Below are 24233 nucleotides of genomic sequence, written 5' to 3'. Positions count from 1 at the left end.
TGTTGTTATTCCCTCTCGCCAGGCAGTCTGCCCTATAAGTAGTGCCATCCACCTGCAATACAAGTAATGCTTGAAATCTCAGAGCCTGGACCAAAGCTGGGACCAGTGAGGAGCACTTCCACCAAAGCTAGTGGCTTTGCATGTAGGGTGCCAGGCTTAGGACAGGCACTGATGGCAGCGTACGTGGTGTGTCTTATGTGTGATTGTGAAAATCACGAGGCTTCCTTTTGTCTTGTGTTCAATACTTTGCCGGCTACAGCAGTATCAAGGACAAACTTCACAGGGTTTCAAATTCATTACTTTCATAGCAAACCTTTAGAATAGAAGATGGTTATTCCTCTGTTCACGAGACAAAGGACTGGGACACAGATTATGTCAGGGTCTGTCTGTAGGGGCAGCTCAGAACAGTCAGCAGATCAGCTAGCACCTTTGCATACCTAGCATCCCTAAGTCAATCACTCAAAGGCATCCTTAAGCCAAAATCCCGCAGGAATAAAGTTGCACAGTAAAGGACGTAGACCAGAGCTTTGGTTGGGAACTCCTGGTAACTGAGGCAAAAGCATGGAGCCCTGACTTTGGGCTGGACACTTAGATATTTATCTCAGCTACATTTAGACATTTGCATGTTTATTACAGTTGACCTGTGCTCCCTTTCCAGTTCATAGAAGTTGCCACTTCTGAGACAAGATTAGCCTCATCCTCAAGTAGGTATCTGAAGTAGGTCAGGTGAAATGTGCCTGGGTAAAGCCCTTTTCCTAGTGAGATCCTAAACCACAGCGTAGCCTTTGGTGCTGAACAGCTGTACTGGTTGGTCTTGCTACAGCAGGTGTGGGGAGCTGGCTGGTTTTGGTCTTATGGGGCAGGGAAGAAGAGGACCCCACGTGCTGGGTGAGGTCTGTAGTTGCAGTGTGCCAGACCGAGCTGGGTATCACCCTGGCCCTCAGCCAGCTGCATCCCACAGATTCTGAGTTCAGCAGCTCAGAATACCAGACCCCTCTTAGCTAGCTCAAGGGACCCCTTTTGTCTCAGATGTGCCGTGCGTAACAGTGCTTGCTTAACTAGCTACTGCAAAATGGGCATGCCAAAAACCTCCCCCATTCTGTCTTCTCACTGGAAGGAGATGAATTTCAAACCAGGTTTTTCCCCAGCTTGGACTCAGTAGTTGCTCTGCCTGGGTGCCCCTGAGCACACTCTTGGAGATGCTCTGTTGAGCAAGCTAGTTTGAAAAACAGCAAATAGCCAGTTGTTTGCCCTAGTGGGGATCATGTATACCTTGCAAACATTTCACTAGGAGAAGATCTCGGGGAAGACAAGAGGTGGGCTTCAGGCATGATGCATGTCTCTTCAGCCAGCAACTGCTTCTTCTCTTCCTGCTGTACCATCAGCGCTTACCCTTGTCCCCTCGCTCAACAGCTATGCTGCTTCTTCTCCCTGCAGCCATTCGCCCAGTGGTAGCGTGCCAGCAGCTTCCCTCTTCTGCACCCGTACTGCTGGCACGCTCCGATCCTGTTCCTGGTGTGGTGCTGCTGAGCGAAGGGAGAGGACAGGGCAGTGGGAGGGATGGGTGAAGGGCAGGGGCTCACCACCACGTGTTGGTGGCAAAGCCCCTGCCACATCTTCACAAGTTTTGTCACCTGTGATAGGGAGCAGGAAACACTGAATGTCCCTAGGAAACATGCGGTCCAGCACCCCAAACCTCGTTTGGATTTCTCCTGTATCGCTGCATTCCTTCGTCTTTGCTTCAAGGATGCGGACCTCACGTTTAGCAGCAGACCGAAACACATGCTTCTCAAGTGAGCCCCATTTTGCAGACAGTCCGTGTTGCACAGTAGAAACACTCTGTCCTTGTTATGTGCTCTCCAGAACTGTAGCTTTTCCTTCTAATTTTATCACACATGCTGTCCTGCATATATCCTGCTCTTGCCACTGCATTTTTAGCATATGGAGGGGAGAGACGGATCCTGAAACTGGTGCTGCAAAGCACTGGAGACTGAAGGGAAAATTCCTGTGGCAAGATCTGTTAAAATGCAGAAAATGTCCTTAGATTATGTGTGTGGGTTTCTGCCTTAAAGCTCACTTACTGCTGTCTTTTTATTTTCTGTGTCTGTGTGTGTGTGAGTGTAGGATAAAGATTGAGGAGGAATACGCTAAGAACCTGTCCAAACTGTCTCAGAATTCCTTGGCTGCTCAGGAAGAAGGGTAAGTGTGTGTCTGTGACTTTTGCAGAAGACAAGAATTTTAACGTAAAAGGCGTTCCCCCATGCAGGTACATGTATTTTTTCTGAGCTCTCCTTTGAGTAGAGGTTTATTTCACTTGGCATCCTGGCTGTGCTGGGCAAGATAGAATTGCTTTGGAGTATTTTTTTTTTTTTTTAAGATGTTCATGGTCAATTTGTAGGTATGTGTATCAAACGTGTTGCATTTCCAATAATGTGTTTGTTATCCTTGTTCTAGCCAGCACTAGTTCCTTTAAGGATTAGCATGTATAAGTACTAAATTACTTTGAATATGGAAGAATATATGGAATATATATACTGCTGAAAGTAGATTCTTAAGGTCAGGCCAATAGAATTGGAGCAGCACAGAGAGAGAATGGAGAAGTCTCTTCTCATCATTCATTCGTTGGCCCTCCAAGAAAAGCAGCAGGTTGTTCCTTATTTACAGCATGTTCACACTTTGGAAGTTATTAAGAAGGTATCGGGCAACGCACTTCGGACTAGATTGCAGTTCTGCAGTGATAATGAGAAGACACCACTCCTGAAGGATTAAAGTTGTTGTCTCTATCTGGGACAACACAAACCCTCTAAGCACTGAAAGCCAAGGTTGGGAATTACTGTCCTCACTCTAGTTCTGAAACTGTGTTTCTCCTGGCAGTGAAGGTCCACAAGGTGTTTGCTCAGATTGCAGCAGGCAAGGACAGAAATCGTGAGAGGTGAATTAGGCTGTTAGCGACAGTGGTTCCTGTTCTTCTTTCCCCTTTAGGGGTGGGTGTTAACCTGCTCCTAGCAAAGCTAAACCCACTTTCTTCCACATCCTCCTCCCACTTTCTCCTACCCCTAGTAGGAGAAGAGGGGAGTGCCTGAAAAAATGATGGGGAAGGAAACTAGGGGAGCGTAGATGAAAAGGGAGGGAATGAGGAGCAAAGCATAAAAAATGTTCAAGTAGGGAACTGAAGGGGACATGAAACGGCACGCAGAGAAGGAGCACTGCCTGGTGGTGCTCTGCCCAGAGCGGTGGCAAGGTGAGGGAATGGAAGGAGGTCCAGCTGGAATTTGTCCTCCTGATGTTGTGGTGGCCCAACTGGCTAGGGCCAGGGAGAGGCTAGTGAAGAGATCCCAGAGACTGATGAGGCCCAGGAAAGGGAAAAATGCCATTTAAGAAAGTGAGGGAGGAAGAGCAGCCAGCAGGAAGGTCTGGAAGAACTAAAAGTGTGACTGCAGCCTAGCCCGCTCAAGGTAAGCATTGGCCAGGGTCTTCCTCTCGTTTCTGAGAGGGTATGAGTCTGGAGACCCCATGAACTGGTTTCACGCACCAGTTACTGCTGCTGGTTTCATACTCTGCAGAGCATTTTCCAACTTGGCTGTCCCACAGTCTGTGGAATTGACAGAAAGTATGGGCTGTCCCTCCAGGGTCCTCTGCCCTCCGCTGGTGGTAAGAAGACCCACCATCATGTGTGTGGGTGGGACATGAGGGTGACAAGATGGAAGTGGTTTGTGGTATCAGGATGGTTCTGTCCAAGTTGCTGTGAGTACAGTGCTGCTGCAAGTCCACAGAAGGTGATACAATCCGTGGTCACTTAAGGCATTGTATTTGGATAAGAGATGCAGAAGATACTTAGCAGGCTGAAATGCCTTCTTGACTTATGTAATCAGATAAAATAGTGCCAGTGAGAACTGGATGGTGGGTGGAGGGACCTCAGGGTGGGACTAAGGAAGAAGAGCTGGGAGCACTTAGGTAAGTGAAACAATCTCAGGTTGTTTAGCTGTGATGACCACCGTACTTGAAGACTCAGTCATTGGAGCAACATCAGAGATTACAGATCATTATTTTGAAACTGCAGATGACAGGCAATTTTTCAAGCTGTCAGGAAACGACAAATAGGACTGTCTTTGAAAAGGAGTTGTGGGAGAGAGAAGGAGCCAGGAAATTGTAGATCACTCAGCTTTATTTAACCTCTGCAAAGTGGCGGAATAAACCATCAGGCTTTCTAGAAGCACTTAATGAAAACTAAGGTGATGAACAGTTATTGTGGATGCATACGATGTCAAGCCAACTTAAATTCTACCAGTGATGGAGTAACAGAAGTAGTCGGCATCATAGCTCTTAGTTTAGTATAGCTTTTTGCAATGAGAGATTCTTGTAGGCCGGCAAGAGAAATGTGGCCTAAATAAAGGCTAAGGTGCAAAACTAGGTAAGAAGTCATACCCGCTACTTATAAAAAGTGCAGAAAGTAGCTGTGGAGTGAGATCCCATATGGTTCGTCCCAATTCCAGGTATTTTTCAATGTTTTTGTAAATGACCTATGATAGAATAAATACTGGGTTTACTGTAATCAGAGATGAGGCAAAGTTTGGAAGGATGGTATGTACAATTTGAAGAAAAGATTGCAATTTGAATTACTCTGTTAAACTAGAGAAATTAACTGAAAATAATGAAGATGTGTTTCAATGAGGACAAAGTACCAGGTTTTATACTTTCACAGGATGTTAAAGATACAGTTACATAACGGTCTGTGGGAGAAGGATCTGGCTGTAGTGAATCACAAGCTTATTCATCAACAACTTCGCGCTGTTGTCTAAAAAAGCATAGATATGCAGAGGAAAGTGTGTCTGATACAAAATAATCTGTTACCAGTTTAGCAACTGGAAGACTTCCGCTGGAAGATGGTGTAGTTCTGGTTATGTGCTTTAAGAGGAATCTACGCTGCTAGAGGGGGTCTAGAGGAGCATACCTAACCTGCCGTCATCTAGAAAATAATTTGTCTGAAGGAAAAAGAAGATAGAGTAATTTTCAAATACTGAAAAGCTGCTCCAAGGAGAAGTAGAATAATCTGTTCACCAAAAGTCGGGTGTAAAGTAGAAGAGTCAATGGAAAAACTGCATTGGTGAAGATATATTTTAAAGATTAGCAAAGAAAAACTTTGTTATGGTAAGGATAAGATCCTGAAGTATCTTGCTTATGGAGACCGTGGCATCTCTGTAACTGGAGATCATTGTGAACAGTGTTTTCACAGATCTGCTGCATACAATGCTGATATAGTTCTGCCTTGGTCACAGAGATCAGTTATCTTCTCAGATTTCTACTATCACTTTTCTGCGATTTTGCTGAGCAAGATACGGTGTCTGTCTGACAGATCTCGCTGGGAGGATGTGCAGAAGATGGGGCTTTGATCATTGTCACTGTTTTTTCAGCACACTAGGAGAGGCTTGGGCTCAGCTAAAGAAGAGTCTAGCTGATGAAGCAGAGGTTCATCTCAAATTTTCTTCTAAGGTAAATAGTTCTTCATTTTGCAAATATTTTTGCCCTGTAATTGATGTGGATCTCCCTTCAGTGCTTGTTAGTGGGGAAAATACACATGCATATGGTACAGATTTAGAAGAATGAACATGTTGGTTAACAAACTTACTGAAACCCCATCTGTTCTTCCTGCCAAAATCATAGTTTATTTAACCTACCTGATGAGTAAGTTAAAACACATCTAGCCTTAATTTTTCATAAAAAAGAAGGAAAACTGATTCTAGAGGTTATTCACGTAGGGCTCTAAGTTCCAGCCTGTTCAAGTAAATTTACCTAGAGCTTGTGCAGATTACTTCTGTAGAGGAAGAAATACAAAGTAATATTTAGCTTCTCAACTGGAATCTACTGTATCTGTCTAGAAGGAAGAGAACCAGGACTCTTGACTTCTTTGTATCATTAGCCTTTCTGAAAAGTGCACAGGGAACTTTAATTTCATGTTATTTTTGGATCTACTCTCAAGTGATGCCCAAGGACATTTCTTGTAGAAATTACGGTATTTATCTGTTTTTTTCCTACCGCATCTGACATATTCACGTGTGCCGTTTCATTGTGTTAACCTCTGTGGGTGATCAAGTTCAATACAGTGGCAGATACCTGAGCACAACAGCCATGTTCTGGAGGAAAATTATAGCTCTGCACCGTTTGTAAGCGATTATGCAGAGGTTACTGAGGCAACCAGCTGCTGCCTTGGTAACCTGCTGCTCTGCTTCAGACTTCTACTTCAGGGCTGTAATTAGTAAAATACTTTTTACTCCCCGTTGTCATCCCGTATTGTTTTCCAAGAGGAAGAAATGCACCCTGGAGTGGTGTGTATGTGTAGGCAGGCAATGTATAGGGGCTCTGTCATTGTTTTACTTTTCCTTAAGCTGTGCACAGAAACTCCTGTAGCACCCCCTGAACTCTCCCCGCTCTTCCCGTACCTGCTTTGGGAGTTCCTAGTTCCAACTTTCTTCTATTAACAGAGTTTTTAAACATATTGATTATTGCTGTTACTTTCAGAGAAGTTATTCTTAGAATTAGTAATTACATTTCTTGTTGGTCGTCGAACGAAACCAGTCACTGCTGACACAAGCAGTCAGCACGGTGCAGAGCACGCCAAGGGTATTCAAACATAAACACCAGCCATGAAGACGTTGAACAAGTCCTGTGACAGTCCTTCACAGCACTGTTACAGTGGGGGTCACGGAACAGATCAGAGAAGGTGACAGCACTCTCGCGGCACTTGGACATAGCATATTAGTACAGTACTAATGCCTGTGCAGACTAGCATGGCAGCTGTAGATACATGCACACGAGGAATACTTCAGGAAGGCTGTCATGGCACTGAAGCTCTTCTCCAGCTATCTAATTATCCTTCACTGAACTCCAGGAGGTGAGTTCTGCTGGAAAAGAAGATGCACGTGTATTGTACTAGTTGAAGTCATGGTGGGCTGGCCTGGATATGGTGATGTGTTACCAGCCATTCTGGAAATGGTGCTGATGGAGCAAGGGAAAAAATAAGTACTTGTGAAATCAGAGGAATTTTTGAAGTGTACCTTTTGATAACTCAGCTGTGTAGTTTCTCTAGCATTTAACATTGGGATTAACCATATGCCTCTTTTTCTGCCTGAGTCTCTACCACACTGGCACAGAGGTACAGGGTCTCTGTCCTATACCTCATAACTTCTTTTAGCAGCCTTCTTGAGATATCAAATCCTTTGTCACTTCTCACCCATTCAGTGACATCAGGGTGTCAGAGTTGTCTGTATACACTGGTGCTTTAAATCTCTTCACCTTAGGAAAGTAGTTTATGTTTTTGTCATTTATTACATGCATTCAAAAGCCTTTTAGCAAGACCTTCTAGAAAAAAATAAATATGGCCAACTATAATCTGATATTTAAAAGCCTGTGTCGTTCACATGTGAGTCTATTTTGACAGCTTATGGTACCTCTTGCAAGATGGAAGTTCAAGCAACATAATGATGCTAGAAGAATGATGACTGCCTTCACTAAGAAGTCAGTCTCTCTGATTCCCAAAACACAAAACTGGAGAAAGCAGTTGCCTTGTTTGTATTTTGAGCCTCCTGGTGATGCATTTCCCGTCTTTATGAGGATCTCAGAATATCCCATCCCATTATAAACCATGTGAAGTAAACAAGTATCTTTACTTTCTATTAGGCAAGTAGAACTATCGGTGAAACGCCCCCCTGTTTGGTGTGTCCCTGTCCCTGGGGATTTTTATAAGGGTTTTCACAGCGATGCCTGCTTATGTCAGATGAGTCACATTGCCACTTCTTCCACCGAGGGTGACTCATGTTGGGTTGTTTCCCCAGGTTAATCCATTTATTAATGCAGCAGTCTGAAGGGAATGCAGGCTGTGTAGCTAGTTCATACTCAGCTGGACACAGACATCTTGATCAACTGTAATATATTGCTTCTGGAGTTCACTGAAGCCATGCAGAACTTCTCTCTGTTCCAGTTCTTGTTCCACTGAGCATTGACAGTGCTCCTAGTGCACTGTTGGTTTGCACCTCTGTTCTTGAGAGAGCTTGCGTAACCATGCTGGACCACAGAGTTGTGAACCATTCTTTATGAGCTTGCCTGGGCCATCCTGATAAGACTGTCATAAAAATATTGTCCATAATTTTCTAGTCCATCATCCACCCCCCGAGTCAGAGCAGGACTTAGTGGATCAAGTGAGCTACGTCTTTGTCTAGCAGAGTCTTGAATATCTCGAAGGACAGAGATTTCACGACCTCTCTGGTCAACCTGTTCCAGTGCCCAGCTACCGTTCTAGTGATTTTTACTTTTTTTCTTTTTAAATTACATTTAACCTGAACCTCCCAAAAGCTCGGTTGTCTGTTGTGATATTTCCTGGCCCTGTGAAAAAAGAGTTTGACCCTGTTACCCTTGTATCTGACCTTCCGATAGCCGTAGGCTATATTAGATCACTGTGGTGCCAGTCTATCTGCCTAAACAAGGTGTGCTTTAGGCTTGTTTAACCTCTCTAGAATGTGTGCTGTAGGGTCTTGGCTGTCTTTGTAGCCTCTCTCCATTAGAAGGCTGTAGAGAGCTTGAATAAAGTTTTTTCATTAAAATAGCACTGAAGAAAGGCCAAAAATATTTGCCTTCAGCGACTATTTGACACTGTTCCACTTTGGGCCATGTTAGGTGATTACAGACCCAGCTCGCCTGTGTTGGCAGAATCCAGCATCCCCACGGGGGGGGATAATAGAAAAGGAAGTATTTGGTTGCTTCTGGGGAAGTGAAACATCTGTATCCCTTCAGAGCACGTTTCCTAGATGTCAGAATTGTGTATCAGAAAGTCGAAGAGCAGTGTGATACAAACTCTTATCAAGAGTTATTACTGACTGTCGAGTCACACGTGCTGTCTAGATTAATCTCTCCTGAGTTCATTTCAGTGGTTTAAGTAGTGCCACTCCTTGAAAGAGTTTCAACTAAATACTCAGGCTTCTGTTTAGGCTCTTTATATTTGGCAGAAATACATAAAACGTGCCCACATTTGATCTCCTTTCACTATATAGGGAGTACAGATATGTCACCAGGGTCTGCTGGCTCACCCTGCTGCAGTCAGGGTTGGCTGCTTTACTTTGTGTATTTTGGGTTTTTTAAGCAAGTTGCATTGGTTAGGCCAGAGTCAGAGCAGCCTGGGTAATGCTCTGGATTTGACCTGTGGTTTGATCTTACATGTAAGAGATTTAACAGGGAGAGAGGAAGGCAAGATTTCTGTCCTTTTGCTCCCTTCAGTAAATATTCCCTTAACGGAGTTAACTCTGAAGAGCTGAGTTTTGCAGTAGCTTCAGTCAGAACTCTTGGGGAGGAGCAGCATCGCTGTATAGCACGTGTATCGTTCCCTCTGGCCTGTCTGCTCAGCAGAAGAGCTAGTAATTAGTGCTCAGCTCCTCGTTACTGCCATTTCTTCCTTTGTTTTCGTCACCAGCTTCAGAGCGAGGTGGAGAAACCCCTGCTCAACTTCAGAGAGAACTTCAAGAAAGACATGAAGAAGTGTGACCACCATATTGCAGACTTACGGAAGCACCTGGCCAGCCGCTACGCAGCCGTTGAAAAGGTGGGAGCAGAGAGCAAACTGGAGAGTTTTATGAGATACTGCTGGTTTCAACACTAGAGCAGCTGCCCCGTGAAAAATTTCTGTTCTGCCGCAGAGAACCACAAAGGTTTCTGCTGAGTGTTTCTTGCTGTTAGCTACGCTTGCTGGGCCCCAGATGTTTGCTGCTTAGCTGAGATTTGGGGAACTGGGGGCTACAGGCAGGGCTAATGCATTCCTGCTGAACTGGGGTTTTGTTTCATCCTCCCCTTCCCAATTAGGGATGGTATATTTCTAGTATATATAATGAAAATGCTGCTTGCTCATGTGCATCTGGAAGTTGCATCTATTGCCCTCAAAATTTAAAAAATATTGCCTTAGAATAGCAGCAGGGTCAGTCCTAGGGCTTGCTTGGCTCGGTCTCCTCGTGCAGTGGCTAAAAGCAGATGGCCGAGGGAGGCAGCCTGAACTGGGCACGGCAAGCCACAAACCAGCTCCCAGTTCCCATTTTCTGCACCTCACAGCAAACATCTTCACCTGAGGAACCCAGGCACCAGTGGCACCCTAGGATCAGGGCTGGTTTAGCACGAGCGTCCAGCAGGTAGCTGATGTTGTGATGTAGGGGGAGTTAGAGCCACAAAAAGTCCTCTCTCTTTGTGGGTGTAACAGCGGGCAGGAAGCGGGATACCCCGTGCCTCAGCTGCCAAAACACTTGGGCCAAATGGTTTCTTCTTGTGGTTTGCTCTTGGGTGTGAGTTGGAAAGGAAAGTACCGTGCTCAGTCAACCCAGAAGGTTGGTTGGGCTTTCATTGCAGATCAGCGTGCACATGAGAAAGTTAACCCGGGGACAGAATTATTGCAGGATACGCAAGGTTGCTAGTCTGTATGTATGCAGGGAAGGCATTTTTCAGCAAAACAAAAGTTCTTCACAGCCATATCTGCAACGGAACACAGTCCTCCGTAGGGATATTGAAAAGAATGAATTAGTAGATCCTCGAGAAGGATTAAAAGAAGGGAAGAACCGCCTGCAGTGTGCCTGATGCAGCACGCAGCTGCTCAGCAGCTGGTTTTCCTGCGGCTCCCTCTTGTGACCTGCCAAAGCACGAGCGGGGCTTCGGGACTGCCCCTCGAAACCAGCCGAGGGACGGTGCCTCCGGGCTGTTGGAACTGGCGGGCTGCTGTGACTGCAGAAGGCTGCAAGGTGCTCGCAAAATGTAATCATCCGAATCTAGTTTGAAACGCTGTAACTGGGTAAAGAATAAATGTGGCTTATTTTGTAACAAATCTCTCCAAACCAAGTTATTTTTATTCGACATACATAGGCAGCCTTGGCAGATGTGGTGACCGTATGCATACGTGGTAGCGATGTTTATTTCTTCCAACACTTTATTAATTTGCCTGTGTAAGTTCGGTACTGATACTGATAAATCAGGTTTTAAAAGCCTGAAGAACTTAAAAGCAATTTAAATAATTAGTTGTAACCAGGTCTCAGGTTCTTGATTTCTACAGTACAAACCACTATTGTCAGGAATCTAAATTAATTTTTTCTGAAATAAGTCTAAAAGTTTCTATTGTCAGTTTTTTCTGATAAATATATATTGAATCCAGGAGGTACTTAATTTTTTTTGTTCTAAGAGACTTGAAATTCTTTCAACAATTTAGATCCTAAGAAAAGCAAATAGGAGAGCTGTCTTGGTGGTGCTGGTTAAGACATTTGGAAGAAGCTCTAGCTCCCCTTTCTTCCAGAAATAGTGAAAAAGTGACTAAGAAACACAGAAATCTGACGATGCCTCTCGTACTGTGCCTTTCTAAGAACCTGTGAAGAGCTGGGATGCTTTTGTGATTTGTTGGTGACGGCTTCTCTGTGGTGGTAGGACACTTTGTTGAACACCACACGGTGTACTAAGAACTTGAGTCCCCGTTAGGACCCAGTTTTATGCAGAGTCCCTGAACTCTTACTGACAAGTGTATGTGTGTGTGAAGGGGTCTGAGATGGCTGAAAGCAGCCGGCAGCACTTTTCCTCTATAACCTGTGACTCTTCTTTATTTACTCCAAGGCCCGGAAAGCCTTGACAGAGAGACAGAAGGACCTGGAAATGAAAACACAGCAGCTAGAGGTGAAGCTCAGCAACAAGACAGAAGAGGAAATTAAGAAAGCGAGACGGAAGTCCACTCAGGCGGGTGAGTGCCTGTGCCTCTCGGTGGTGCGAGGTAAGCGCAGCCCCGCAGGGAGCAGGAGCAAGATGGGATGCAACCTCCCATCCACCCACCTCTCTTGTTTTTTAGTATTGTAGCTACAAAGTCAAAGTGAACCATGCTACAAATCTGTTTGGTATTAAATCCTCTGGAGAAACAAGCCTAGTTTTTTCCAGGTCAGACATCGCACAAGGATGATTTTGATCATTGGGTAGAGAACAGTAAAAGGAGGATGAATTGGCCTTTTGTTTTGTTAAAATGTGCTGAGGTAACTGTGAAACTTTCAAAGTCAGATGCAAAGAAGCTCAGCTGAGGATGTTTCCTCAAGTCATAGTTCCTTCTTTCCTAAATCAGTCGCCCACAACTATGTGGGTGCCTGTTGTTACTGTGTTTTTCCTTGACAGTGAACTTTTTGTCTTTTTTCCGCTGCTAGTAGCAATTAAAATGATTTCTGTTCAGGTGATAGTGAGGTGTGTGTGCTATATTGTACTGAGGACACAGCTGCTTGATGTGACCTACACGTGTTTTACAGAGGCTCAAACCGCTCCTATAGGATCCATCAGGAATTGTCTTTCTTGAGATCCACAAAGCTGCTGTGTGCAGCTCTGTTAGTACCTTTGCTGAAAACGCATTTTAAGTAGGGCTTCCATGTTTCATCCCTTCATGAGTCCACTCCTTGGCAGAGTGGTCCTTCATAGTTCTGAGGCATTTAAAACTTCAGGATAGGCTGTCTGGGATTTGAGGAGGCATTTGCAGTGTGAAAAAAGTGAACATTTATATGTTCATTTGAGGAGAAGCAAGCTACATGTTAGCCACAGGAGGCTTTATGAGGGATGCTCGTTATCCATCTGCAAATTCACAGCCTCTCTCTGTTCTCTTGGGTCCTCAGAAATTATTTGTAATAGATACTTATTGAACAAGCAAGGGAGAGCAGATCAGATGGAAGTAACCCCGAGTTTGGTGTGAGTCTCTCCATCGCTCTGTGCCACTGCTGTGGTGTGTGGCAGGGGTGGACCTGCCCCATCCCCACAGGCAGTGCTACCCACACTCTGGCTGGGGTGCTGCGACGTGCACAGCAGCGACATGTAGTCATCTGGCTCTGAAATGAGGCTGCTGTAAGTGAACGATAGGACTAGAGAGCTCTAGACCAGCCCTTCTGGTTGCCGATACGTGGCGTTGCTTTCTGCTCTCGTAGATTGTTAGCGTGTTTCATGGCTTTCCTCTTCCTGGCTGTACAGTGGCTCAGACTCACTTGGGTGAGTGGAGGCTAAGCCCAAGTCAGATAGCTCCTTAGGAGCCTCCTGGCATGGGAGTGCCATGAGTTTGGACTTCTCATGTCAGACTAGGCATCCCCGGTCTTGGTGGATAGGCTTATTATCAAGCTTTAAGCCCCAAATCCTGGTTTCTTCACGGAGTCTGGTTGCTGCCCCAGGTTCTAAGTCCATGAGAGATTTCCAGATGCATTTCCTACTTTGACACTTGTTTGTGGAGTCCTGTTCTTGAAGCTTGATTCATCCCCAGTTTATGTATAAAGACCTTTTTGCACCTAAAAGAGCAGGGTGACTTTAAGCCCTGGACTTAGGCATCAGATCATTAGGGAAATTGTAACTGAGCCTCATTGAAAGAAAAAAGAGAATTTACTAACTGGAAAGCAGTAATCTCTGAGACCCGCCTTCCAGATTTTTCACCTACCTTTCCTTCTCCATTAGAGCAGAGACTTGCAACAAAGAAAAAATTGAAATAATCGCAGCTTATTGTGTTACTGTCCTGAATGTGGGAGGAAGCCAGAGCTCAGCTGGAATTGTGCATCTTCAGAGGCGTGAGAGTGCATGACTGTGCAGCTGGGTTGAGGTAGCAAATAAGCATCTGTCAATCTTGGACAGCTTGAGCCTGACTCTTTGCTCCCACTTTAAACAGACCTGTCTTAGAATGCAGTCTCACCTACAGAGTGCTACCCTGCAGCTCAATAGCTGATTATTATTTCCTTCCCATTTTAATTATTTTATTTTTCAGAGATAACTTTATGTCTATGACCGTTTTTTCTTAACTGAAGTAACCCTCTGTGTCTGTCTACAAAACCTGAACTGCACGCTGGCTACAGAAGACTAATGTGTGGCTGCCTTGAACTTTTCAGGAGATGACCTGATGCGCTGCGTCGATCTTTACAATCAAGCCCAGTCAAAGTGGTTTGAGGAAATGGTGACCACCACTCTGGTATGTAACTCTGTGTAGCATCTTGTATGTCTAGCATTGCAAAATTGTAATTGTGTATAATATTAATCAGTCGTAGCTAGCTACAGTGCAAAGCAGTGTGAAAAATTGGGTGATGAATCTCCCATTGTATTTCCCGTTCTCAGTTCTAATAAAAACTTACATCATTAGGGGAAGGGAGAAATAATAATTTTTTTGCAGAAGGCATTAAAACAGTTCAGGGCTGCTTAGGGGGCCAGAACACTGGAATTGTCCCCAGGAAGGATGAAATAATATGCAAGGAAGACATGGAAGAATGTGATAAATCACTGAATCCATTTATGCATTAATGAATCTTTGTAATCCATGATTTTACAATTTCTTCACAAGTATTGCTAGCTCAGAAAAGGCATGCTTTAATTGCCTATTGTTCTGTTTCTCTGAAGATAGCACAGCTCATAGTATTCACTGTAAGGGCACATACCTTTGGGGTTAAGTCACCAAGATGCCAAGATACAGCTTTGATGAGCTGTGTTCCTTGAAATACCTGTAATTTGGCTTTAGGGCTCTTCCCTCATGTCATTCCTTAGAGCCTTTCTGGACAACAGCCCATCGCTTTTAAAAGTGGGAAATAAAAATATCTTTTGCATGTCTCTTTCTCATTGGACAAACACAAAACTGTAAACTCCCCCTAATAAGAAACAGAGTAATAAATTGCTCGGCATTTGGAAGTGTGTCAGTGCGATATTTAAACTGCAGTAAATAAATAACAACAGATGGGCAGAATGGAAAACCAGGAGGCAGATATCTATCTTCCCAAAAGCAGAACAAGAGAGAGAAAGTTTGCTGTTCCTATACATACGGGATCTGATTCTGCTCTCACCTTTACTGGTGGTTTCTCAGTGATGCAAATGACACTGACCATCAGTGCCACCGTGTCCAGATACGGCCAGGTGTGATAGCTGCGTATTGGCTCCCAAAGAAGTGTGACTCAGAAGTGCACTAGTAACAGTTCAAGAGGGGAGTTATGGCCTGCAGGCTGCACAGCAGGTTTTGTAAGTTGTGAAACTCAGGCTGAGAAGCATTTGAAGGTAAGTCTTGGTACACACGAATATAAAATCTAAATTGAAAAACAGTCTGCATCTGATCAGCTCAGATACAGGTCGGTTCATATGCAATACAAAGTTGAGTGAGTCAAGGGCTGAAGATGGTGTTTCCTTGCATACCTTCCTCCCTGAAGCTTCTGGTGCAGATACAACAGATGTTCTGCATATGGCATGCTTACCAGCACTAGCACACTCAATTCTGTGTTCTGGTCCTGCACATCTGTGCCCTAAGTAAGGGAGTCTGAGTTCAAAGTGGGCCCTTTTATCCATAAGGGCAGTACATCAACCGGCAACAACAGGAGCTCAGTCCTGTCCATACCATAAACGCCTTTGCTCTTCCTCCCCAGGCAGATAGTCTGCCACCTGAGATTTTTGTGCTGTAATGAAAAATCTGTTTCCAGAAAGATGTTTAACAAATTGCAGGTAGCACTGTGAGGGCAATGTAGCAGCCTGCCTGCCTGTAGATGCTCAGGTTGCGCTCCACCATGATGCCCATTAAATGAACACAGAATGCCCTCTGAAGGCAGGTTTTTTGAGATTTGGCCCCATCGATGTGCTTATGAATGCAGAGCTTTCTAGTGATACAGCAAAGTCCATTACAATGTATGTGTTTAAAGGCAGGCTTCCATAGCATGCTGCTTCCACTGCTCCCACTCAGATGGGCAAGAAGGGGCTAAATGCAGATTTTGGATTATAATATCCGATTCCAGGAGAAGGAGAAGGAAGAAATCAGGAGGAAAGTTAGAAATCACTGGCCTTTTTTAAGTAAAGCATTGCTAGGGTCTGCTTACTGCCAGCTGAGCAAGGTGAAGACTTGTCCCAGCTCATCATCTGATGAACAGATACAACTGCTCTTACAGGTGTCTGGTTAGACCAAGGGCAGTCATGCCTCTGAGCCATACACCCCAGTGCAGCCTCCTGCTTCCCTAAGGAATGGCTGTAACTTCTTGAGCTAGTAATAAAGCATGCAAAACTTTTTGCAGGAAGTAGATTCCCTCTTGCTTGCAGCATCCCTGAAGACAGTACTTCCTCTCTCTGCCTCGGTTGTCTCAGTTTTGGAAAGGTTTCCACCTTCTTTTCTGTTGCTAGGCTCAGGCTGAAGTGTCTTCTGTTGCTTGCTGTCTCTGATTCCCTGCAAATTAGAGGGATGTGCAGCCACAGAATTCAGCCCCAGAGCATGACCCTGGGGTAGTATCGCACTGACTGGCAGCCTTTTGTGTGTCATCCTTTTTCTGGGTCTTCAAGCTCAGCTTCCAAGAAAAATATGGACTTGTTTTTCTTCATGTCCAGGAGCTTGAGAGACTAGAAGTTGAAAGGGTGGAGATGATACGGCAGCATCTTTGCCAGTATACACAGCTGCGGCATGAGACAGACATGTTCAACCAAAGTGTAAGTCTGCATTTTGTTTGGTCCCTTTGGTCTTTCCTGCACTTCAGCTGGGCAGTGTGGTCCCTATCCTGATCTGACTAGCCTGTATCAAAAGGAGAGGCGAAAAGTGTATACAGTCAGCTCATTAGTTTGCAGCAGTACTGTACTGACCACTCTACAGTCTTACTCTTCCAAGACTCTCTGATCCTGGTTACATTTCATACTGCTGGATCACAGCTTTTTGCTGGGGGAGACACCATGATTTGAATTACATTTGGTCAGCCTGGGCCATTATTAGCTCTCCCAGAGTGATGCACTACTCCTTGAGGTCATCTGTTCTTGCAAGAGAGATGGCAAATAATTCCACTGTTGGGGACGGAGTATATATATTTTTTTTCTTATTAAAAACTGGCTAGTTTTCAAATATTAAAATATGGGGGATGTATGCTGACCTTAGTACATGGTTGTATTTGGTGTAAGATACAGCTTGCAGAACAGGAGTCGGAGACCAATTGGCCAATGCCTGGCATAGGATGCCTGTCTCTGCTTGACATTAAAATTCTGCCTCTTCTCTGCTTCCTGCTATGAGGCTTCCCATTCAGATCTGGCTGTTGTCCACAGTGTCTTGCGTACATGGAGTTCTCACTTGTCTGCAAATGCAACGTAGGCGTGCCCATAGCTGCTCTGCGCTTTACAGAAATGACTGTCTCTGCTTGAAATGCACCCTTGACATTTCGCTTCTTGTTTTGGTTCGTTTTAGACAGTAGAGCTCGTGGATCAGTTGCTTCGGAAAGTGGATCCTGCCAAAGACAGGGAACTGTGGGTAAAAGAACACAAAACTGGAGATATCCGACCCGTGGACATGGAAATATAGACTGATCTATAGTTGTATGTGATGAGTCCACTGAATTAACCAGGCTAATGTTTGCTTTTTAAGGGTCAGAAGAGCATAGGGAAAAGGTTGTTCCACTACCAGACACCTTGTAATTTATGCCTGTACAGGCTCTCTCTGTTACATTTAGTCATTAAAATGGTCCTCGTTGTGCTAAGCCTTAAGCATCAGACATTCCAGGGTGAAGAAACCAGATGTGTGCTTCCCACCAGAGGTTCCCAATTGCACGCAGCTTCCAGAAGAAATCTGCTTTCTGGTACAGAGAGCGCTCTGTTCTTCAGTGACTTTGTGCTACATCCCTTGCATGACTATCTTTATACAGTATGTTAGAACAACCACGCGGCGAGCCTCTGGCCAGCAAGTAGTTAACTGTTTGAACATGATGCAGGAGGCAAGGAAGTCCTGATCATGAATCCTAGGTCTGTCACTGACTGCTTTCATGGCCATAGGCAAGTCAATTAACTTTTCTGGCTCCCCTGTCTATAAAAACACGCATATCTCACAGCAATGTTGTGTGAATACATTGATTTCATACAATGCAGTTTCCCACTATGGCAGTGAAGTGATGGCCCTTCTCCCAAAATCTGTGGAGAAGTCTCCTATTCTTCCTGTTTTATACTCCCTCTCAGGGATACATAAACCCATTATCATGATGATTTCTGTTCTAGCCCAATCAATAAGGTTGAAAGTGTTAACCATCGCTGTTATTTATCAGGAAAGACTTGGTTGTGCTATACCTACCTCATTAGCTGTCTGAGTGCCCTCAATGACAGAAAGAGGTTATATATACCAAGGAATAAATTAGATGTTCGAACCCTTTCCTGCTCATGCAAGATGTTTTCTCACAGAATCTCCTTAAAGAAGAGTCCCCTAACATTTTATTTGGGATCTGGGTTTAAATTGCCCTTTGTTGGTTCCTTCAGGTGAATATCACGGCCTTTAGGTATCCTTAATTACCAAGTTTGTCCAGCTAAATTGTGGGGTTTATCTTTTTAGAGCCTGATTTTCAAAGGTGCCATGAATCTGTGATGCTAGATTGCATTAAATGTAGATGTTGGTGCCCAGCACTTCTTCACCATCAGATTCTTAACCTCTAGGTTTTCCCTTTGTTACCCTTACCCACACAGTACCAAAAATTCAACACTGCTCTTGGCACATAGTGTTACGTAGTTTGGAGACTGGTTTTGAAAAGGTATTAATTTTCTCTTCCTGCTGTTATTTCTGATTTGTTTATTCAGTGTTGCTGTTAATATATTTTTTAACGTTTCATACAATGCCAGGTTTGTTAAGATTCTTGCTTTAGATTAGCAGAAACCTTGATTCTCACCACTGTGGCCTTTACTCAGTGTTTACTGTGGTGTTATCTACAGTTTCCCAAACCGTACTATTCCATTTGATCCACAGTTACGCTCCGCTTTATCTTATTGTTGCCATCCTTTTTATCTTGGCATCAAAATCGTACCCTTCTTTTATTTTACTGCTGTTCTAGGGTTTTGTGCATCGGCCTCAAAGTGCTGTGATTAGATCATTAAGAATTAGTGTTACTCTTTACAAATACAAACTGAGACACAGAAAAGTCTTATCTGAAAGACATTGTAATATTGCTGCAGTGATTATTTTTCTGGTTTGTTATTTCAGACTGAATTCTGTTGCATTTTTCTATTGTTGCCTTTTTCTCAACCATCTCTTTAGCAGTATAGATTCGTTCCTGTCTTGCAAACACCTCCACAGCCCACTTCTCTGCTGCATCATTAGCCTTTATAACCTTTCCACATTGGCAGGTGCAGTGCCATGACCACTGCGTGCTCAGGATGACTGTTCCTGGTGTGACACCTCCTGTACTGCACCTCCATTACACACCTCTGAATTTACAACTCTTTACTTTTTCTCAGTGTTGGAAGCATCCAGCACGCTGTTATGTGAGTCTCTCCTATGTTCCTGCAAAGACCATTGCAATACAAGTGAAACATGGTTTGCTTAAGCATTGCGTAGTCCTTCCTACCTCCTACTTCCATACACTTTCCTTTTCTGCTGCTCGAGCAGGGAAGTTTTTCTCTGATGATGATCTCTCTTTTTCAGGCTTCCTATCAATTCTCTCTGTCCTATTAATTTCTTTGGCATACCAATGTATATTTTTCCTATTTCTACCATGCATTTTGGAAGACAGGCACTTTTTTTTTTTTAAACCAGAGGTGCAGGGTGAGCTTTCAAAACTTCAATGGCCAAAAATAACCTGAGTACTTAAGAGCTGCATCTCAGATTGACTCCTGTATTCTGAGCTGTATTGTAAATTCAAATGAGCAATCCTGATGATGCCACATTCTTGTTTTGATTGCAAAACCAAGCTAGTCATGCACTTTATACAATATTCTCCTTAATAAATACCTGAAATAATCTGTTATCAATTACACTTGAGCTTTTTATCTGTTTTGGACCGGAAATACTGTTCATTAGAACAGGTTTCTCTGAGGAATGAAATGTATTTTGCTTCCTCTACTAAGGTGTATTGAAGCTGCTCTCAATTCTCAATTGTATTTTAGGGTAATTTTTTCCCCCCTTTTGTTTTATTTCCTCACAGTTTTCCTACTTCTAGTTTTTGGTCCATTTGAAATGTTGCAGGGATGTGTGAGCTGCACAGAAGGATAATTCTTCTTTCCACTTCAGTAATCTGAGGAGAGAGTTTGTACCTGGGCTGTTAATCTTTACCAGGCCCAGCAAGCTCTGGTACAGGGCTGCTCTGCAGTGGGTGAAATGCTTCACTTACAACAAGACGCTACTCTGTAATTGGTGGAAGCGTTAGGGAAGTTTTGCTGTTGCTTGTAGAGAGTTTCCAGCTTATTTCCTGCAAAAGATGATATTCCTTTGTGATACGATGCTGCAGACAGCAGGATCAGTGTTACCTGGCTCGTTCACCTCTCTGGCTGATGGATCGTGGACAGTGTGATGCCTTACAAATCAGGGAGCGCTGAGGCCCCGGTGCTTCTGAAAGGACAGCATCTCCCAAGAAGGTAGTGGCATGTTTGAAGGAAGCATGGATGCCTGCCCTTGTGTTTGTTCCTAACAAGGTAACTTCAGGAGTTTGAGCAGCATTGTTCTGTTCATCTTCCATTGAGTTGCAAAAATGTTGAACCCAGTCTTTTCTCATTCAGTAGCTTATGCTAAACAGCTTCTCTGGAGCAAGATCAAGCCTCATGTTACATTAAAACTGCTAGCATGTGAAAAGCAGATGTTGTTGCAATGTAACTGATTAACAGGAATAGCAAAGTCTCTGGCCTCTATAGGTACTGAGCTTAAGGGTCATCTTTTGTCTGGCAGGTGAGCTCACACACTTGATGCAAGGTCTTACGATATTAATCACTACAGTTATCAGTGTTTCTTTGTTGAGTGACAAAGCTGTCTTACATCTCCCTACGGCTCTTTGGTCACAGAGCAGAAGGTGAGCTTTTGATTAGTACTGTTTGATTTCACCTGAAGAGGTACTTACTGGGAACCTGCGTCTGGTTCTTACCTGGTAGCTCTGCTTGCCTGGGCCTTTGGTGGTGCTGCTGGTGTTTCAGGAGTCCTGCTGCTCCTGCAGAGCTCCCTGTTTGGCTAAGCAATACTGTCACATACTTGTCTCATGCTGCCAAGCCTCTGGCTCCCCAGTGATCTCTGCTTCAGCCGGAATCCTTTGGCCCTGGTCTGAGCTCAAGGGCTCCATGAATTCCTATGGTTTGAGTCTGTTGGGTGTCCTGACTCCGGTGCTAGAGCTAGTGAGGTGCTTACCAGCTTTAACTGCAGCTACCGTACAGAATTATAAATTTTATTCATCATCCGTACCGGCCCGCCTATGTCTCCAAAGCCATTTTCTGGCACGGTTTACTCAGTAGAGTCCTTGTTGGAAATCTTTCTTTAAGGTATTCTTTCAGCTAATTTCCTAGCAGAAGGCTCATTCTGGATGAAGTGCTGTTGGCTGATTCCTGTTGGAGTTAATGAGCTGAAAGTAATGAGTCCTTTGCCACATGGGCCAAGTGCATTCTTCTCCCATCGCTGGCAAGATTCCAGTTGCTTCCACAGAGCAACATCCAAAAAAGCCTAATTCTCAGATTGCCAGTCTGCTCCAGATTCACTAATGTCTGTAATTCACCTTTGTTCATCACTTCCATGTGTTGAACGTCTTTTGAAAGACTTCAGTTGTTCCTTTATAAGAATGTTACTTCGTTATCTGACACTGGGATCTTTAGAAATAGCTTTAATTTTTTTAAAAAAAAGTTAAAATATCGTAACATCAGTGAAAGTCATATGGAAATCCCTGTTATGTTGGTAGAATAGTTTTCCACTCTGCAGCCCTGCTGAGCTGCTGCAGCGTGGCTGTGCTGCCCCTCATGTTGCACAGTTGCAGGAAACCCTGAAATCGTTTTTCCTTTCCTGTGTGACAGACTTGTGCCCCGGATCTCTCCTGCTTTATGCATCTGTGCAGTTTCACATTGCAGAATTAGTTGCTTTTTAACTGACAGCCCCATGCTGTAATGTTAGTGTTTGTAGCTGTCTTGGGACAGTGAACTGCACTGAGATCACCTCTTTTTTTTTTGTGGTTTTTGGTCTCCCACCCCCCACCCAGGAATTTTCTGTAAAGCATTCACAGGAAACTTTACATGCTCAGTAGCAGTCATAATTTGTCAGACCTTCTCAGAACCTCTTCAAATTTGTCCCTTTTTTTGATGTCATTTAAATATTTTCTGCAAGTTAGCCTCCTCATGTAGTGTCGTTTAGCCCAGCTGGTAATTAAGTACCATGAAGCCCCTCGCTCACTTTCCTCCCCATCCCTCTGGGTGAGGGAGGAGCTGGAAAGGAATGCAAAACTCGAGGGTTGAGATAAGAACAATTTAATAGTTGAAACGGAATAAAAATGAAAGAACAATAATTACAATGCTGACAATAACAGTTACAATGAAAAGGGGAAGGGAAAGAATAAAATCCAGAGGGAAAGGAAGAAAGGAGCGCGTGGTGCACAACGCAACCGGTCACCACCAGCCAGTCCCCGAGCAACGACCTGCCTGCCCCAGCCAAGCCCCCAGGTGGATACCCCAGGCATGATGCCCCACGGTATGGAATGCCTCTGGCTGGTTTGGGACAGCTGGCCTGGCTGTGCCCCCTCCCAATTCCTTGTGCCCCTCCAGCCTTTTTGCTAGCAAGACCTGAGGAACTGAAAAGTCTCACATCAAAGCCAAAACCAGCACTGCGCTAGCTCCTAAGAAGATAATTAATTCCATCCCAGCTGAAACCAGGGCATGTAGAAATGTGCACTCTTCTTTTCACCTCTTTCAAAGTGCTCGGCGCTTAGAGATTTCTTGGAACACAACAGAGAGCATGCAGGTGGACTTTGAAAATCAGGCTAACAAATAGAAATGCACAAGCCTCTTTTTTTTCCTTAGTTGTTGAATTCGTGTATAAGGTAAACATTAGGAAACGAGAACCTCCAATACTTAATGTATAAAATATAGCTGCTATACGTGTAGTTCCCAGCAGCTCCACAAGTGACACGCTGTGGTTAGGAGTGCAGCTCTAGAGCATGGGCCTACAGCTCACCTGATGCACCTGTAAAAACCCAACTCCAAAATTAAGTGAAAGAATAGCTCTGCCCATCTATTTCTTCAGTCACACACAGGGAGGAAAAAGAGCACTGCTTACCCAGGTGGGTCCTTCGCTATCAAGCACCTTAAGAAATCCAGACCAGCACTTTGAAGGTCCCCCTGGAGTGAGTAGATGTGACTTCTTGGTGTGATCAGTTGATTGTTTCCTTCTGAACTGAAAACATATTTGCTATGTATCGCTGCTGGTGTGCTCTTCCGTGCTAGGGCAGCCTGCTGGGTCTGTTCCCAGAGATGGCAGTCGGGGTCTGGTGTCCTGGAGGCAGTCCTGGTCACCCTTACATTTCCGCTTTGCGAGAACTAGGTCTTCAAAAGACAGTTTCAGAAAGGCAGTTTTCAAAATAATGAGCTTTCCTGATAACAGGCCTTTCTGGAAAGGCTTTTTGCTCCACAGCATGTGTTGAAATAGGGGAGTGAGGTCCCAGAGGTTGCTGAAGTGGTGCTGTGACCGGTTCGTGCTGGGTGGGCATTCCTCCTGCACTCACTCATGCAGGGGCAGGGAGCAGCTTACGTTCTTTCCCACAGCGGAGGTGTCTGACATTTAACATTTACATTTAGCTTAACCAGGTGGGCAATAGTCACAGGCAGATTGAAATTAAAACCCAACACATATGGCAGGAAAATAGCTGACCCAGTGGCAATTGAGCTTCTCAGCACAAGGCACTTGTCTCCCTCAGACCCCAGTGGGTCCAGTAACAGGCTCATCACTCTCTGAATTCTGCTTAACGCATGAAAATCAGTGATTAAACATTCCTTTGTATCTATTGCTTGATACAGATGCTCTCCAACTGGCACCTGGTTGTGCCAGTGGGAGACTGGTATGTGGCAGGGCCACACTGGTGACTACAGAATGGGTTTGGGCATCAGGCAGCACTGTGACGTCCTGCACCCTTGCACTGAGCCGGCTGTGAGTCCAGATATTCTCCGGGAGCTTGGAGCACAGTCTTTCTGTTGCATAATGGTGATGAAGTCTTTCCCATTAGCAAATCCTTGTCTTTTCCTGAGAAGCACTATTGTATAAATAATATTCATGACACTTGTCTTACAGTAGATAAATGTGCACCTTTCAATTCTTATTTTTTTCCTGGGTGCCAACTCTCCGTCACTGAGATACACCAGTTTTCAGGATCTTTAGTTTTAAATTTTCATAGAACGTCTCTCTTGCTTTAATGTGCTGACCAAACTTCATGCTTTTGGATGTTTTCTGAGAGCGGTAAGTGCATGCTTTTTGGAGGGGTTGTTTTGGGTTTTGTGTTGGATTTTTCTTACCAGCCACTGGGTTTGGAAGT

General features: G+C 44.3%; 1 protein-coding gene across 2 annotated transcripts in view; it reads left to right on the top strand.

Moving 5' to 3' along the window:
* GAS7 (growth arrest specific 7) overlaps nt 1-21556 on the top strand; it is a 98535-nt gene extending 76979 nt beyond the window's left edge. For both annotated transcript variants that reach the window (XM_037409042.1, XM_037409033.1), the window contains exons 8-14: nt 2125-2199; nt 5412-5490; nt 9458-9586; nt 11620-11743; nt 13893-13972; nt 16345-16443; nt 17183-21556. In XM_037409042.1, coding sequence (XP_037264939.1) covers nt 2125-2199; nt 5412-5490; nt 9458-9586; nt 11620-11743; nt 13893-13972; nt 16345-16443; nt 17183-17296 — 700 coding nt within the window. In that variant the 3' untranslated portion in view covers nt 17297-21556. The remainder of the gene's footprint in view (nt 1-2124; nt 2200-5411; nt 5491-9457; nt 9587-11619; nt 11744-13892; nt 13973-16344; nt 16444-17182) is intronic.
* The last annotated feature ends 2677 nt before the right edge of the window (nt 21557-24233 follow it).

This window comes from Falco rusticolus, chromosome 1 (assembly GCF_015220075.1).
Source record: "Falco rusticolus isolate bFalRus1 chromosome 1, bFalRus1.pri, whole genome shotgun sequence".
NCBI classification, from domain to species: domain Eukaryota; kingdom Metazoa; phylum Chordata; class Aves; order Falconiformes; family Falconidae; genus Falco; species Falco rusticolus.
Note: the sequence above shows the minus strand (reverse complement) of the source record. Positions and strands in the feature narration are given on the sequence as shown.